Below are 18763 nucleotides of genomic sequence, written 5' to 3'. Positions count from 1 at the left end.
GAATGGGTCAGACAGCATCGCAGCGAGGGCATGCCATTGATGGCTCCAACGCTAATGGCTGAAGCCAGAATATTTCATGAAGAAATGAACTTAAACAATGAGTGCACATATTCGACAGCTTGATTAACCAAATTTAAAAATCACCATGATATAAGGCAATTAAAAATTTCAGGTGAGAAAGCTTCAGCTGATACTGAAGCTGCTGAACAATTTGCAGATGAATTCATTGAACTCATTACTAGTGAACAATTATCTCTAGAACAAATTTACAGCGCTGATGAAACTGGTCTTTTCGTGCAATATGTACCGTGAAATACCTTGGCAGCCTCTACAGAAAAGGCTCTAACTGGTGTCAAAGATTTCAAAGCGACACTAACAATTTTAGCGTGCGCAAATGCTGCAGGAACGCACAAGTGCAAACCTTTCGTAATCGGAAAACATGCACCACCTTGAGCACTTAAAGGAGTAACGAGTTTCCCTGTTATATATCGCGCAAATAAAAGAGCATAGATGGCACAAGCATTGACAAATGATTGGTTTGAAAATCATTTTATACCCGAGGCTCAGCAACATTTGAATTCGGTTGGTTTACTTGACGACTCAAAAATAGTCCTTATCGTTGACAACTGTTCGGAGCATAATTCACTTAAAGTTTTAGTGAACGATAATATATCTGTATTATTCTTCCCTCCAAATTCTATGTTTATCATTCAGCTTATGGATATGGGAATAGTGCATGCGCTGAAATGCAAATATAAAGTAGCATTTTAAAAATCTGTGTTAAATTTCTTGAACGATGATTATTCAAGACTTTTTAAAATTTTTTAAGCATAAAGTCTGCTGTGTGAAGTATTGCAAGAATGTGACTCCAGATACATTAAAAAAAAAGCTACCATATTTCATGGTAAGGACGATGAAGATGATAGCCATGATTTTGAAGGTTTTCGGACATCATAAACTAAAGGTGAAAGTTTCCAGTCATTGGATTTTGTAAAGAAATATGGAAAAGCAGTAATAAATGAAGATGATATAACAGAAGTTTTTCATTGCGATGAAAATGCCCCAATCATCAATCAATTAACGGACGGCGAAATCTGTAGTAGGGTTCTAGATCCAGAAAATACTGCTTCCAATAGTAAAGAAAGTGACAGAGATTTTATTGAAAACGAAATTCAATTGACAAGTTAGTCGGTATTCTCGACATAGCAATTACAGGACTTGAACAATGGAACTTTGTAACTGAACAAGAAATTATGTCTGTTTATAGAATTAGAGAGAAAGTATTAGCACAAAAAATGAAGCAACTTAAACAACTTGCATTGAGAGAAGTGTTAAATAAAGTAAACAAATAAATATTAAGCTTTTTTTTTTTTTTTTTTGTAAATTTTGATACTCTTTAGATCATAATTACTCTTTATTTCTTAAATTACAATTTCATATTTTTAATTGTTATAATTTCTACATGCCATCTTACCAGATTTAAATTGATGATCTATAATCCGGAAGAAAACCCTAATCCGGAATCACCAAAATCCCGAAAAGTCCGGATTACGGACTTTGCACTGTACTCTGCATTTGAAATTTTAAAAAAAAATTCATTTTGCGTTGTAATTAAAAAATGATACTTTGGATTTAATATTAACTATAAATGTTTCTCTGATGAAAATCATAGTGAAGAATACAGAAATTATGGTGATTGTACTATATACTGAAAATTCTTACTTTTAATGCATTGCAATGCCATTTAATATAAGGGGTGGGTTTTAATAATTGATAAGATTTTAGCGTACAACTGTAACATAATATGAAAGGGTAGAATAACTATTAAAAAGTAGCTGATCATTCAGGTATCCACTTCTGCAGCAGAATACAAATATGATGTCAGATCCTATCCACACATTTCATTTTAGGTAGGAGTCCCAAGCCTACGCAGCATATTTGACAGGGGAGAGTGGGTTTGACAGGAAAGCTTGATCACTGGCCAAAAGCTTTTGCTAACCTCAACAGATGAGGTGATCTTATGATACTGCATGTGGAAAGTAGGAGGATATTTAATGGTCATCTGCTATGCTGAATGCACCTGGAAATACCTGAACTAGGAAACCTGGTTTCTGCATTTTATACCTTCAAGTCTGAGATTTTCAGAGTACAGATCTCAGCCAATACAATAAACAATCACATTGAAGATGTTAAAGGGTAAAAGTTTAGTACTTTTTTGTTATCAGGACTGGATTAAGAAATGTATGTATGTATGTATGTATATATATGCTCATGTATGCATGTATAACCATACATACATGCATACATTTCTGAATACAGTCCTGATAACAGAAGAGTACCAAAAGGTTTTACGGATCTTTTCAGTTCTTGCTTTCTTTCTTCTTGGTATAGCAGATGTGTTTTCTGCAGTTTAGTTCATCCTATCCTCTACTATAGACCTGGTTTAGCTGTGAGATTAGTTGTGGTGATTTAGTTCCATTAAATCTCAGGATGACATTAACAAATTAATAGCAATTCCTATTTCACTTATAAATACCAGAGATGCATGAATGAAATAATTGCCAATCATAGCTATTTTGGGCTCTTTTCCTTCTGTCCAGGATTATATATAAGTATAAAAAAATTCATTTTGTAAAGGTTGTTTAAATTTGAGATGGAATGCACATTGAGATGGAATGCAAGATATGCATCTAATAAGCAGAGATTGTTTTTAACAGTGCATTATTATTAAAGTATTTCTTCCTTAATTTTTTGTTTTCTCTTTATTTTTTCAAATATATTTTGTTAAACTGTAATCATGTTTTTCATATAGTTTTATTCTTATTTAGATATAAAAGGATATTTTCCATTGGTACAATGGGCATATCTACTTATAGTCCAGCCAAATTAGAAGTTACAAATCAAGTATGTATTTTTTATCCTTATGCATGTGTACTTTACTGAATGCTTATTATTTTAAACTTTCAGTATAAGAAAAAGTACATGTTTATAATAACGTTCCTAATAAATGATTTTTCATAAATTTGTTGCTATCCCTGTATTTGTTTAATAGTATGTATATATTTGTTTAATTGTACGCATACCTGTATAAAGGCATAAAGTAATTAATAGAGCCAGTTTTTTACAAAGACCAAAAATTAAAATTCATAAGTAATAAATTTCAAATAATCCTATAAATACAAAAAAGAATTAAAAAAAGTTAAAACCAAAACATTTCAAACGAGTAGTACCCCAATTAAAAAAATCAATAAAATTTAAAGAAATACGTATATATTGAAAATCAGTATTAGATATTGATGATTGCTTTATTTCTGTACAAAATGTGTGTTGAAAAACTGCGATGGATGTTTTTTGGTAGTAATTCAGTTCTGAAGTACATCATGCATTCTGTTTGTTAGTTCAATATATAAAACTTACACTGAAGTTACTTCAAAGTATTCAGGTAATTATTTGGAAACAAAAAATATGTAGTATTTTTAACCTTGAGTATTTGGTTCAATGCATAAGTTGGATTTACATCAAGGCATAAGTACATAAAGTGGTGTTATGGCCTAAAATACCTTCTGTGAGTACCGTATCACATTATGATAAATAGGAACTTACACTTCATGCACTTTCATTATGCAAACTGTATGGCTAGCATTTTTCAGAATTTGTTCTGCTATACACTGAGCTCCCTGTATGTGTAAGTTTTGACCTTGGCTAAAAGCAGAAAACAACAACTCGCTCACTCTTGTGCAGTCTAATGCTAATAAATCAAGATCGTGAACCGATAAATCAAGATTGTCATGTGACATACCATTAGATTAAGGTATCTTTGGGCATTAGTGTGACAAGCATCAATAAGATAATACATGAACATTTGGCATAAAAAAGATTTGTTCTCGTTGGATCCCGCATAATATATCAAATGCTCAAAGAAGGCTCGTGTTGATTGGAGCAAGGAAATGTTGGCAAAATGCATTCAAGGTGCATCAAAGTCTGTGTATAGTATCTACACAGGTTACGAATAATAGATTAATGCATATGAGCCCAAAACAAAAGAGCAGTTGACTATATGCCTCTTCCAAGTCGAATCAAATCCAGCAAAAGTTGTTTGCGGAAGAAGCACATCAAAGGAAATGGTTGCCTGTTTCTTTGGCATTAATAGTGACGTAGCAATAATGGCATTAGAGCAACACAGGACAGTTAATTCAGAATGGCACACTACCGTTTGTTTGCCAGAAGTCATCTGATGAAAAAGCAGAAGAGACGAATCATTCTTCATCATGACAATGCAAGCTTTCGCACATTGGCTCAAGTAAAGGAATGTTTGATGGGCCAAAACGTCAGATTGATAGGTCATCTGCCGTACAGCCCTAATTTGGTATCTAATGACTAATTCCCTCACATCAAAAATATATTATGTGGTTAGCGATTTGTGACACATGAAGAAGTAGTTGATGCATTCAAAATGCATGTTTTGAGTTACCTCAATCGCAGTGAAAAAAGTGCTTCAAAAATTGGTTCAAATGCATGCAAAAGTGTATTGATCTTCATGGATAATATTTTGAAAAACAATAAAACTGATTTTGATCATAAACATTTATTTTTTCATTATTATGCCAGAATTATAAGTAGCAACCCTTGTATATCATCTTCATGATTTTTAGACATTTATTTGAAATAAGGATGATTTCTTATAAATGACTAATGACTTCTCGTATTATTGGGTGTTTTTGGTTTCACAGCAGCTGGACGTAAAGCACTTCATCTATGATGATTTTTGAAATACCAGGTTTTAACAAGTTTCCCACCACCACAAATACCAACTGCGCAAACAGTTCACATTGGCATGTTTAATCATATTTTGTCAAACGATTTTTGTATTTGAAAGAAAGAGACTTGCTTTAAAACACTGTGTTGTGAAATTTGTAAAACAATATCGTTATCATTAAGTACAAGGTATCTGAAATGGAACTATCATGCTACCAAATTAGAACCATCATTTACTTCCAGTTCTGTTGCAAAAAGTCAGCTACAGGATGTCACCAAATCATGTGTACAGCTTTAGGTTCTAATGTTGTATCATAAGTCACTGTGAAGGTTTGCTACTGAAAGGTCTAAAACAAGGACTATGACATTCAAGAAGCAGAGTGCTCTGGCCTGCGTACTAATGTTGATGAGGCCCGCCTGCAAAAACTTGTGGAAGAAAATCAGTATGCAACCACTCGAGAGCTTGCTAAGGAGTTAGATGTTAATGCCATGTTCATTAGTCATGTTATGCATCTCATAAACTTGACATATAAGTTTAATTGCTGGGTGCTGCATGAGCTGACTCAAGCAGCTTAGGACAGACATTTTTGGGACTTTACTAATTTGCTGAATATCAATGCAAGGACAAAATTCTAGACCGGATCGTCACTTGTGATGAAAAGTGAATTTACTTCAGCAACACAGACTCAAAAGGGGGTTGGTCTGCACCCAGTGAGACAGTCGGCAGCATCACAAAGTGCAGTTTGACTAACAAAAAGATCAGGCTTTGTATCCCATGGGATTACCATGGTATTACCCACAAAGATTATTTGCAAAAATATAAAACCCTCAACAGTAAGGTGTACAGGGAGATGCTAGTCTGTATTGATGCTATTATCAAGGAAAAACTTCAATCTAAGTTCCATTTAAAAAGCTAATGTTCCATCAAGATAATGTGACCACATGTGTCTGCATTCACAGACTCTGTATGGACTCGAATGGGATCTTTTACCACACCCACCATATAGCCCCGACATCACTCCTTCGGACTTCTGCCTCTTTTCATACCTGCAGTTGCATCTTGCTGGTGCTATCATCTATTCTGTACAGGACGTCCAAACATATTGTTTGGAATTGAAAAAAAATTGTGTTTCCTTTCCTCTGTGGTTTATGTTTAAAATTATTTAGATGAGGTGTAACGTCGTTTACCATGGAAAAAAGATTTGCTTTTGTTGATCATCCATTAGTTCAACACTCTTCTCAAGAAATGTGTTAATTTTTAATAATAAGGAAGCAAAGTATTTTAAAGCATTTCCTCTTGAAAGCCAGCATACCTTATTATGCAGCAAAACATCTGCATATTCACTTTCCATTTCCATGGAGAATTCTTTAAATTTTCAATGATAAAGAGTTTTAGCTTTAATTTTGTTGCTAATCATGCAAATTTCTTCTGGAAATGTCTGTGCACAAAATGCTTCTTGATCAATGAAGCAATGGTAAACAAGTATCTTGTGATTAATTTTTTTTTTTTTCCCCTCCAAAGTAGAAACAAAACCTTTTTTTCACTCTAGTCATACTTTGTGCCTCAGCTATTGAAACTGAAGCAGTTTTATCAAGAGGAATATGATGTTTCTTCATGCCTTCATTGACAGCATTTGCAATATCCTCACCACATGTTTTATCTTAAGGTGTAGTAATCCTAAAAGTTCTTTAGGTCCCATACATGAAATAAATCGAACAAAAAGTTAAACTTGTACTGCATCATTTATTTCATAAGATTCATCAACAAGCTGAAACCATTTTAAGATCTCTGATGTGCTGATTAGTTATATTTGAAGACATTTTTACTTTTCTGTGTTTTAGTGTTTTAGCAGCCAGTGGTAACTCTTAAATATTTTAAGAATTTCTGCTTTAATCCTGGAATAACTTTTCAGGTGTATGTAAAACAACTTTTAATGTATTCACCATCTGTCTATGCTTTGTCTGTTTTAGCAATCTCTTGACTAACAATAAAGCTGGCAATATCAACATTGTTGGAAGATAGCATCCAAAAATTAAAAAAAAAAAAAAGATTGATTTTTCATAACTCTTCTAAATTTCCTCACCTGCTTTCGTTCTTGCATCACTGGTGAGATATTTACTGTTGATAATGGGATATTTACTGTTGAATATTACAGTTAACGTGTGTTTAGTTGTAAATTGTGTGTTCAAATTTGATTTCTAGTTATGCGGCAATTTGTTTTTCAAAAATAAGATAAGTCAGAAGGCCATTTGAGTTTTGTATCAACATGAATGATTCAGTTCATTCAGCTTTAAAGTCATGGTTTTCACCTTCTATTTTTCTTTTCAGCCATGTCAGATAGATGGCATCTAAAAACAAATTTTTTTGTTTTATAACAATAAAAGCATAATATTGTTTTATAACAATAAAAGCAGCAACATAGAGTTTTAACAACATATTAAATTGATGCCAAAAATACCTGCGAGATCTGTAGCTGGTTATTAAATATTCGGTCTACCGGGAAGTTATGTCCGTTTTATGACAACAATTTTTTACACGTAAGCACATGTTTATTTACCATATGTTCGGCTCTCTATTTTTATCGCTTAATGTATGCATACTGAAGTAGCATGTTAACTAAAACAAAGTTGATTCACGTTAGTCTTAAGTGTGAAGCGATAGTGTACTCATGGCCACTATTGCTAGTTAGTGGTTAGTTAATTTATGCCACTGTGTTTTATACAAATTTCAACAAGGAAGAAATGCTACAGAAGCATGTAGAAATTTATTGAAAGTGTTTGGTGAAGGTACACTTTCTGATAAGGCATGCAGAAGATGGTTTGAAACAGGTGATTTCGAACTTTCTGATAAGCCACATTCTGGGCAATCATCTTTGATCGGTGATGGTGTTGTTATGACCATAAACTAAGTCAGAAGAATTTAGATGATCGAGTCATCATATGCACATCTTTGCTTACTCCGAACAAAATGAAGCCCTTCTTGAACTGGATGATAACTGGGAATGAAAAGTGGATCACCCACGGAAACATTGTAAACGAAAGGGCATATTGTGAACCTAGAAAACCTAGCCGTCCCACCTCTGAACCAAATTTAACCCTGAATAAGGAGAATGTTGTGTATATGGTGGGGCATTCGAGGACCGGTACATTATGAGCTTTTAAAACCGAACAAAAAGCCCAATTCGAAGTACTGACAGCAATTAGACAATTTAAAGACAACAGTCCAAGAAAAGAGGCCATCAATTTTCAACAGGAAGGACATTGTACTGCATTATGATCATGCTGCTTTGGGGACTCATCAAAAAATTGCAGAACTAGGCTGGGAAATTCTGTCACATACACCATATTCCCCGGACTTAGCACCCTCGGACTATCACTTTTTTTTGTCCTTACAAAATTTTTTGAAGGGCAAAAAATTCAAAAACGAAGTAGATATCAAACAAGCAGCAGCTCAATTTTTCGCATCAAAAGTTACATCATTTTTCAAAAATGGGATATACAAATTGCCCTCACACTGGCAAGAAGTCATTAATAATAACAGCAATTATATTATTTTTCATATAATAAAGTTTATTGATGGTAAGAAAATTTTGTATTTTGTTTTATTCCAAAAATGGACAGAACTTTCCAGTAGACAGTATACAAGTAGTTTAATGCATCGAATAGGTACAATTTATTGCTTGCATGAGAGTTTTCAGTACATGAGGCGCTGACCACAGTACACACTGACTGATAAGCGATGATGGCTTGCTCCTGGTCAACTCATGTTGTAGTCGTGTGTGTCACTTCCATACTGCATACACCATGCTTACCTGCCTAACCAACACTCTGCTTATCCCATGTAGTTGAATTTAATTTGTGGCAGAGCTGCACTCAAGTGACTAAAGAGCCACATGCAGCTCGTGAGCCACTGTTTTCCGACCACTGGTATAAGTGATGAAATTAAAGTAATTTGATAACAATTTTATAACTTCATGCATATAATCTGTAAATTAGATTTCATTAGTGTAATGTTTTTGCTATATTATACACTGTTTTATAATTAATTTTTAATTTTATACAAATGTAAACCTGCATTTTATTATTTAAAGTAAGCTTATGTATTACACTTCAACTACGAGGGTGGATCCCCCCAAAAAGTTGACAAGAGTAATAAAAATTTATTCATTAACAATAGATTGAAAATATAAAAGGGAATTAAGAGGCATACTTGCCTATAATTTTTCCACGTAATAATCAAATCTATTTAGGCATTTATCTGAATGCAGAGCCAACTTTATATAATACAACTTGGTAAAAATCACATCTCTGCCCATTGAGCAAGTTCTCAGTAGCTGTTTTCACATCGCTATCTGAAGAGAACCTCATTCTAGATAATTCCTTCAATTTCAGAAAAAGGAAATAGTCATTATGTGCTAAATCTGGGTTATATGGGGAGTGACTTCAGGCTTCACACTTCAAATTTTGCAGCAAATCTTGATATAGTCAAGAGTACAGGGCCAGGCATTCTCATTCAGGAGGAGGACTCCATCACTCAACATGCCAGGGTGCTTGCATTGGATAGCTTCATGTAACCTTGTCAAAATGGCACTATAACAATAGGCAGTAGTGGTATGGCCATGCTTCAGATATTTGATCAGGATAATGAATCACAGATCGCACCTCTAAGCAAGGCCATTTTTGTAAACATTTTGCCATTTCAATCACTCTGACATGTCCGTGAACTTACTTTACCAACCCGCACAACCACTGCTAGACAACTATTGCCATCTGTTAACTCTAGGGCAGTGATAGTGAACTTATGGCGTGCATGCCATAATCGGCACGCACAGCCTTAATAGCTGGCACACGATTAAAATATTACTTCCTTAATTAATATTCACAATACAATAAAATGATACTATGTAATTTAAATAAGTGTATCAGTCTCTTCTTGAACGTTTCCCTTACATACTTATAGCATAATGTCACTGGCATAGAGCTTAAGCCAAGAAGATATCAGGTTTTCATATATCACCATAGAAATGATATACATATTTATTGATCCAATTTATGACATTTCAATTGTTTGGATCAATCATATTACTTGTTACATGGCAAAGAATACTCCAAAGTTGAAGCAGCTAATGTTTGCTAAACGAATTCAAATTTATTGCATACTGCTGGTGAGTTTTAATGCTTTCATTGTTAAATGTATTCCAGTTTTCAGATCTCAGCATTTCAAGGTAATATATGAATAATTCTAATTTAATATTTTAAACGGAATGGCACACGGCCAGTCCATTATGGGCATGCGGCCCCAGAAAGGTTCGCCACCACTGCCTCTAAGGGAAACAATTCCCTCCTTAATAATTACTTTCCAAATGCTGATACTTGTAACCTTTTTTTGGGGGGGGGGAGGACCCACCTATGTACTATCCTTTTAATGTTTAATGGATACCTAGCGTGACATACAAATCAAAAATTATCAATCCCAACAGTAATTTTCTGTAAGGTGATTGATTACCTCCTCAGAAATAAAAATCATCTAGAATTGTGGGCATGCCATCTTGGAGATATTTGATTGCATTTGCATTTCATTGTTACTATAAACCTGGCTAGTAGCTTTTGTAATGAATGTTATTATTATCTTTTTTAGTGGTTTTATAGTGATTTTATCAGTATTCTTCCAAGTACTGCAAAAGGTCAGACAGATGAATTTGTAATTAATATGAAGAAAGGTAGAAAAGGAGACTCGATGAAATTTTCATCTGATCTTAGAGCTGATATACTCACTGAAGCTTTGGTATGTAGATATTCTTGTATTGCAACATAAATTAATTAATTGCAACATAAATTAATTAAATGCAACATAAATTAATTAAATTAGTTTATTGAAACTGAAGAATTACTTTTTATGCATGATTTTGCTTCATTTCTTAACCCCTTCGCGCCGGGTAGCGCAAACGCGCGCTTATCGCGGAGGCTGGCAGCGTCTTACGCGAGCGTCTGTCCGGGGCCTGGGCTTTTTTGCTATTAAGCCTAAATCCATGAAATTTCCGAAGTATCAACGCATTGTTTAACAATGCTCTATAGAGTATTTAAACTGCTTATGCTTTATAGATATTTTTATATATACTTTTAATTAGCTTATTTCTTGTTTAAATGCATATTTTACACATTTTATTTTCATTACTCACAATTTTATGACTTTTAACATTATACATTTGAAAACTAAATATATTACTTAAAATTCTCTCTTCGTATGAAAAATTTGAAAACAGGGATCTACACACAGTCCTACATTACGTTCCTTGCATTCGTAATAACTCATTTGCTGTTTTGGAGGATTTTTCCGGGAATGTGAACAAACGAAGCATCGTCGTCTCATTTTCTTATCAGTCTCTTCTGAACAAAGTTTTGTAAAATGTCTTTCAGTTAATCTGAGCGGATTTAATGATTGTGGGTTTCTTTATAATACTCATCAAAATTGTTAGAGCAAAGAAAACAAACATTTCTTCCACTGTAACTGGTAAATACTTCGAAGAAGTTGCTCCAGATTCATCCTCAGGATATTTACTCCTCTGATACAGATTAGTCTCTTCAGTAATTAATTTCATTATTGTATCATCAAAATAATACCTAAAGAAATCAATTTCTTCTTCAACCGAATTATCTACTTTAATTCCAGGAACAGCTTTAAATGGTAATTCCGATAAATTTTCTATAGTGGATGACCATGGAGAAGTACTTGCTTTTGACGTACTCGGCATACAGATGTCCAAAATGTCCTCATCATCATTAGATTCGCCAGATTCTTTATGATCAGAATATATCATAGTATCACTATCACTACTATCAGAATCTGTTTCAGAATCAATATCTGAAATATTTTGCATCATTTCTGCTATTTCATGCTCTGTTAAACATTTTCGACGCTTCGACATTGCAACGGTAAAAACAGAAAGAATTCACGTCTAACAAAATCTAATTATTTTCTAAAAACTGAACTGCAAGTCGAAATGCCCAACGCTTTAGCGAAAATAAAACTTCTCTAATTACAATAAACAACTACCACGTGCGAATTTAAAGAGACGTCATAAAGCACGCCATTCGGAAATATTTATTTCCCTTTTGTTTATATAATCAAAAACACGTGTATGTGAGTCATGCTTCTCTCATTTCTAGTAGAAGGTCTAATGTACATGTATCTGAAACCATATGGACATACAGTGTCATCTTGTGGCAGAAATTATAGTTTTTAAAATGTTCCAAGACACTGGCACAAATACGTGACAGTCGGGGCTGAACGGAAAACGCTCTGGCACACCTGCGTGTCGGCTGGGAAGTGAGTGTGTTCGTTGCTGGCACATAGACGTGACAGTCGGCGCGAAGGGGTTAAATTCATCATTCTTAAGTCAAACCAATCTTAAATTAGAAAAGCTCAATATATGAAAGTCAAATTTTACCTTCTTATAAGTTTGCACACACAAATACATCCCCCTCCCCAAAAAACGTTTTTTTTTTTTTTGGAAACATTTAAGAAATCATTTTCTTGTATTTAAAAATTGTTTACTTTTGAAAGTGCATAAAAAAAAACTTGGACGATTTTAATGGAACATTTATTTACACTTTGAAGAAGATTGCTTTAAAGTTTCATTAATTATTCTGACCAAAAATAATGTACACTGTGCTTTAAAAAAAAAAAAAAAAAAAAAAAGGATAGAGAGAGAAAGGACAGTTCCGTATTTCCCATTGTACTGGGTCGATTGACAAAATTCAAATATTTCGTTTCTCATGTTTTGAAAGCGCAACTTAGGATATATATTAGATTTACAGGGTTCGTAGTGATCCTTACAAGTGCTTATAAGTCCTTATATTTGAAAATAAAATATAAAGGCCCTTATATATAGGTGCTTACTTTTACTTTAAAGCCCTTATTTTTTTGCTTTTAGTGCTTTTTTTTTAATCCTTTGTTTTTAATGAATGCGCATTTTTTCCCCGTACCAAAGCCGAAACTAAATAAACAACTTTTCTTCCTTATATGCAAAGTCAGATGGTGAATCATACTCCGGGAAATTGCTTTCCCCCTTCCTCTGCATTAATGCGTGCTAGAGTATAGACAGGTGCACGTCGTTCTATTGGCCAAAGAATTGAAAACGGTAGAAAATTCCGGTACATTTGGTATTCTTTTCCTCCCACCCAAATACTGCACACGTTTTAACTTTTATCAAGAATTTGCATTCTCGTTCCGCGTGGTCAGGTCATATTCGTGTTTATTATGATCGTTATGCTCATATTATGAGCATAATATGAGCATATGTATGAATATTTATAATAATATAGTTGCAGTAACTACTGAAGTATAGATAAACTTCCCAAAATGGGTGTGTTTTACACAGATTAGCTTTCTAAGGAATAATATTCGGAATGGCTTAAATAAAAGGAAAGTAATCGAATAGTCAAAATAATTTCATTTTCTTTGCCAATACATTAAACAGTACGGAGGTTGAGAGTTTCTCCGCAAAATCTCTAATATTGAAGCAGCGGACTTTTTTTTTTTTGTCACTGTCCAATCTGGATTGAATAGGACTAAAAGTTTTTGCGGTCTACCCAACCCAAGCGAAGATTGATTCTATTCCGGATATTTAATACAGTCTTTTGAAAATTAGAATCAGAAACACCCCAGATTAATAGGTCTCTTTCTTTCTCTCTCTTTTTTTCCCCCTTTATTTAGTTCTTTATTCTCCGAATACCGGCAGGTGTTGATTCCGATTGCGAAATATCACATATGAAAGAATTATGCCGCACGTATTGTGCAATAACGTTTGCGGTATTTTGCATTGATAATTAATTTTGATGTTCAGTCTGAGATTTGTTTTATGAACACTTAAAAGAGTTTTACTGTACTTTCTAAGCAGAATATTTCTCAATTCCGTTGGTCTATTTTTATATGATGCCCATATCGAAATGTCAAAATCATTTATTTGGCCTAGAAATCTAAAGAACGGCTACAATCTCCCTCACTCCTCTTTTTTCCAGTTACTATCTGGAATATTCGGGAATTTCTGAGAATGCGGGTTAGTTAAGCTTTTACTGTTAAAGGATGACTGAATGAAGCAATTTCCCGTCTTCTGATTTCAGAAATGTGCCTCTTTTTTATTTAAATTACTTTGCTTGGAATATATGTTGAGGGAAAACTGTTATGCAATGAAAATTTAGAAAATGTTCAGAATTTTGATTTAAGTTAAATTATTTAAACACTAATATGAATGGAAAAATAAATTGTTTTTAGTATTAGGTGCCAAATGAATACAATTAATATGGCATATTATTATTTATTTTCTATGTTTTCAACTGAAATATCATCATTGAATCTTGTAATATAGTTTAGTTCTGCATAGTTTTTTTTTCTCTCTCATTGTAAACTAATTCTGTAAATTGAACTGTCATTTAAAATTAAAAAAAAAAAAAAAAAAGTTAATTGTTTTCCATTGTTGAGGTAATGCTCATTCTCTTAATAAATATTGCATTGCTCATATTTTAAATTACAAGTCTAATTTTTCTTTTAAGGTTATGCAGTTGTGTATAATGTAATTAGACAGGTGCTTATTTTTTCCTTAAAATGTGCTTGAAAAGTGCTTATAGGTGCTTATTTTTTTAACTAAAATGTGGCTGAACCCTGATTTATATATAGCATTGTTCTAAAATAGGTATTTTGACACAAAAATCGGACTTTTTTTCTGAAATAACATGCCAATTTTTTTCCATTTGATTCGTAGAATCAAATTATGCCTAGATCTTAAGTTTTGTAAAATTTGGTGCAAAATTTACAGGGAAATTCAAAAATTTATCTTGGCGGAATTTTTTCAGTTTGGTCAAGAATAATTCACTTGGTGAACTTCTTAATATATGGCAGCCAATTTTCCTTTCCCTTCCATTATACCGGAGCGGAAGAAAGGCACCTCGTTCTTACCTTTTCACATTGCGTATGAGCGGAAAAAAAATCACATCGTTTGTACTTCCAAATAATTTTGGCAAAGTGTTTAAACCACATCTGATGTTTTATCGCTTTTAACAATTATGGCAAATTTCAAAATGTGCCAATATATAAATTCACTTATGTCTTCGAAAATTTTGAATAAAAAATTGTAATTTTTTGCAGGTATGCTTAGAAATACGTTTACTTTAAGATGATGATAAAAATTTTATAGATTATAAATCAAATTTTTTTTGAAAAATTTATAAAAATTATTTAAAAATACAAATTTTAGAAATAAATCATAAAAAATGAGTGAATTTTATTTGGAATAAACCTGAATTTTGAAATATGAAAGGAAGAATCAAATAAGTTTAATACAAAAAGAGAGATTAATAAATATATACCAAACTCAATTAACATTGAGGAGCTAAAATTTTGAGAGCTAATTTTTTAAAATTACACATGCGATTTTTACAAAAATTAGTTTCGCATAATTTGAGTTGTAGAATTGAAATCTGGAAAAAAATTAGTATGTTGCTTCAGAAAAAGTCCAATTTTGTGTCAAAATACCTATTTTGGAACAATGCTATATATAAATCTAATATATATATCCTAAGTAATGCTTTCAAGACATGAAAAACGCAATTTGAATTTATTGAATCGGCCCATTAGAACGGGAGATATAGAACTGTCCCCCTTTTTTGGGGGGGAGAAGCACAGTGTACATGAATTGCATTATTATAATTTCTGTGTAAGCATGTTAAATTAAACATCAATATATGAAATAGGGCTTAATACAAGTCTTATATCTTGCTGTTAATAATTCGACCCATTGGCACAATTTTTAGACGGATAGCTGGATATTTCGCGGACCGGCAAATATTTCTTGCAGACCGGTACCGGTCTGCAGACTGGCGGTTGAGAAACACTGTACTAAATAGTCCCTAGCTCCAGCACAGGTAACTTTTTCCTACATAGTATTAATTCTTAAGAGATTAATGAATCCTTCAGCAATATATTATGTGCATGGTTAGGCAGCTGACTATGGCTTCAAGGGCCATGATATTTTGTTAAATAATATTTATGTGCAAATTGCTTTTAATCATTTTCCAATAAGTGGCAGTGAGTTGTATTTTTGTCAATATCCTTTAATTTTAATAAGAAGTCTATTAAGATTAATTTTAATGAGCAATGTATTAAGATTGAACTCAGAAATTGTATTTTGATTATTTTTATTGCATAACAGGAGAGAGAACTTTTCCATTAATCTTTCCATTAATCTTAAAACATTTTCCATTAATCTTAAAACATTAAATTACTTTAATGTTTTAAGATTAATCAGTTGGAAAGCAGGACAGTTAATGTCAGATAATGCTTTTGTGTAAATTGTTTTGAAACATTTTTTAATAAGTAACACTTAAATTTTGTCAGTATCCTTTCATGAGCAGTATAAAATGATGTAATTAGTTATGGAGAAGTATCTTGCTTTATTATTTGAACTCGTGTATACTACCAAGTATATTATAAAATTAATTTTTGATAAATTTATTTATTATAGAGGTTCAGAAATAAATTTGCTGAGTCATCTTATGTGTCAATAGTGAGTATTAATTTCCAGTTTAGATTATCTTGAATTTTAATGAGTATTGAAAAAAAATAAGTGAAGTTTTAAATGTCTATTGTTGACTTTATTCCCTTTTTTTTTTTTTTTTTTTTTTTTTTTTTTAAATTTGAATGAATTACAGAATTCAAAAAGTAGTTGAGCATTTGTTTAATGTGGGGGATATCTTATGTTTTTATGAAGGGTCCTTTACTGAAATTTTAGTTGGTTTCATTATCGGTTTGCATTGAGAGTTGTTAATTATGTGAATATGAAATTTGCTAAATTGTTTGAGTTTAGATAGTAAATAAAAAGGGAGAAAATGCATTTTATTAAAATTTTATTGTTTATGGAAAAAAGTAAACATAAATGGTTAATGGGGGTTAAACCTGACATGTTATACTTAAGAGTGATAAGTTAACTTTTATTCTTGCCCTGCCAAAATTTATAGCTGTCTGTTGTCAAGAAGAATAATAGCTGCTATTCCTTGTGCTTTTATCTACCAACCAGTGACTAAAACAGGCTGACTGCATGAAGTTTTTATGGTTTTTCCTGTGTATACCATGAATACAAGGCACATTTCTTTTTTTTGCACAAAGGCATACCTTTCCTTATGCAGACAGCAGTCACATGCTTTGCAATTATTAATTAATCAACCACTTTTCTGCTGTATAGAATATACTATTACATGTCTTTTGTAGTAGACATGGTGCGAAAGTATATTTGGCACATTTCTGCATTGGGATGAAACAAGCAGCTACTGATCTGCATATATGCGAGAAACGGTTATCGTTCTGCATATAGATATGGTTAGCGGTCTAACTGGTTTTTCATTGTACTCATGATTCTAACTATTTTCATTCTTTCATCAACGGGAAAAGAAACTATAGGCATTTGAAGCATTATTAGCAGCAATTTTCTGAACTTATAATCACAAGAGAGAATTTGTAAATATTAATTTTCTGGTATGTTTATATATTTTTTAATGAGTTACTAACAAATAAATTGTACATTACAAAGTCCGTAATCCAAACCCGTCGGGACTTCGGCAATTCTGGATTAAGGGTTTTTCCGGATTATAGATCATCAATTTAAATCTGGTAAGATGGCATGCAGAAATTATACAATTAAAAATATGAAACGGTAATTTATGAAATAAAGAGCAGTTATAATCTAAAAGGTATCAAAATTTACAAAAAAAAGCTTAATATTTATTTGTTTACTTTATTAAAAATTTCTTTCAATGTAAGTTGTTTAAGTGCTTCGTTTTTTAAACGCACATGCGTAACATTAAATGCGCACATGTAAACACATTATGCGCATACGTAAGTTTGTGGCTTTGAGGTTCGTGTGACCTCAAAATGATCTATAGATCATTCTGGATAATGGATGTCCGAATTACAGACTTTGTACTGTATTGGGTAAAATCATAAATAGAATTTTCCAATATGGTTATTTAATAAATAGAATTTTCTAGCATGTTATTTAACCAAAATTGCTTTTGTAACTGTACTAACAGCTTTGCTGCCAGCCTTCGTCTGGCTTTTAAATGTTCCGGAAAAATGTCTGAAGGGAACACCAAATGTAAATTTAAAAACTGCGTAGAATTTTACTCTGCAGAACAACTTCATAAAAAAAAGTTATTACATATAACAAAATTACAATGAAATAAACAATATCCCTTAATATAAATATTAATTATCCTAATAAATAAATTAACCAACTTCCCTTTGTAAAATCTTAAGAACACAAATGGAATAAAGGAAATTAAGAAGTTTGTTTCCTAAAAAAATCACTCAAAACATTTCACTATCTTAAAAACAGTGAAATGAGCAATAAATAGCATAAAAGAATACAAAAAATAAAAAATTCTGAAAAGCAAAGTATAATTAATGATATTTTATCTTATATTTTCAAGAGAAAAAAATTACAATGAAATAAGCTGTATCCCTTAATACAAATATTAATTATCCTAATAAAAAATGAAACTACTTTGAAGGAAAAAATCATGCAAAACTTTTCAATATCTTACAAACAGTGAAATAAGCAAAAAATAACATGAAAGCAACTCAAAAAATGTAAAATTACACGCAGAATTTTACTCTGCAGAACAACTTTATCAAAAAAAAAAATAATAATAAATTAATAAATAAAAATAAAAATGTATTATATATATATATATAAATTACAATGAAATATGCCAATCTCTTAAAAACAGTGAAATAAGATATAGGATGAAATATTGTTGCCAAACCCATATTTCTGAAAGAATGAAACTGTTCAAAATGATGGTATTTCATCAACAATCTATCAACAACAATAAGACAGGAAAATTGTTGCCAAAATCACATTTTTAAAGATGTGAGATGTGAGAAGTGTACTCGGAAGCTTCATTTAAAAAAAATTTTAAAAATACAAAATATTATCATTTTTCCAAAATTCTTTTT

At 32.1% G+C, this 18763-nt stretch overlaps 1 protein-coding gene across 2 annotated transcripts in view; it reads left to right on the top strand.

Moving 5' to 3' along the window:
* The window catches only part of Rme-8 (receptor mediated endocytosis 8), a 196094-nt gene that overhangs the window by 8777 nt on the left and 168554 nt on the right, over positions 1-18763 (top strand). For both annotated transcript variants that reach the window (XM_085813925.1, XM_085813926.1), the window contains exons 3-5: positions 2829-2904; positions 10394-10540; positions 16275-16316. In XM_085813925.1, the coding sequence (XP_085670051.1) occupies positions 2829-2904; positions 10394-10540; positions 16275-16316 (265 nt within the window). The remainder of the gene's footprint in view (positions 1-2828; positions 2905-10393; positions 10541-16274; positions 16317-18763) is intronic.

Source organism: Stegodyphus dumicola, chromosome 3 (genome assembly GCF_044657685.1).
Source record: "Stegodyphus dumicola isolate Sdum_Otavi_A_Nest chromosome 3, ASM4465768v1".
NCBI classification, from domain to species: domain Eukaryota; kingdom Metazoa; phylum Arthropoda; class Arachnida; order Araneae; family Eresidae; genus Stegodyphus; species Stegodyphus dumicola.
Note: the sequence above shows the minus strand (reverse complement) of the source record. Positions and strands in the feature narration are given on the sequence as shown.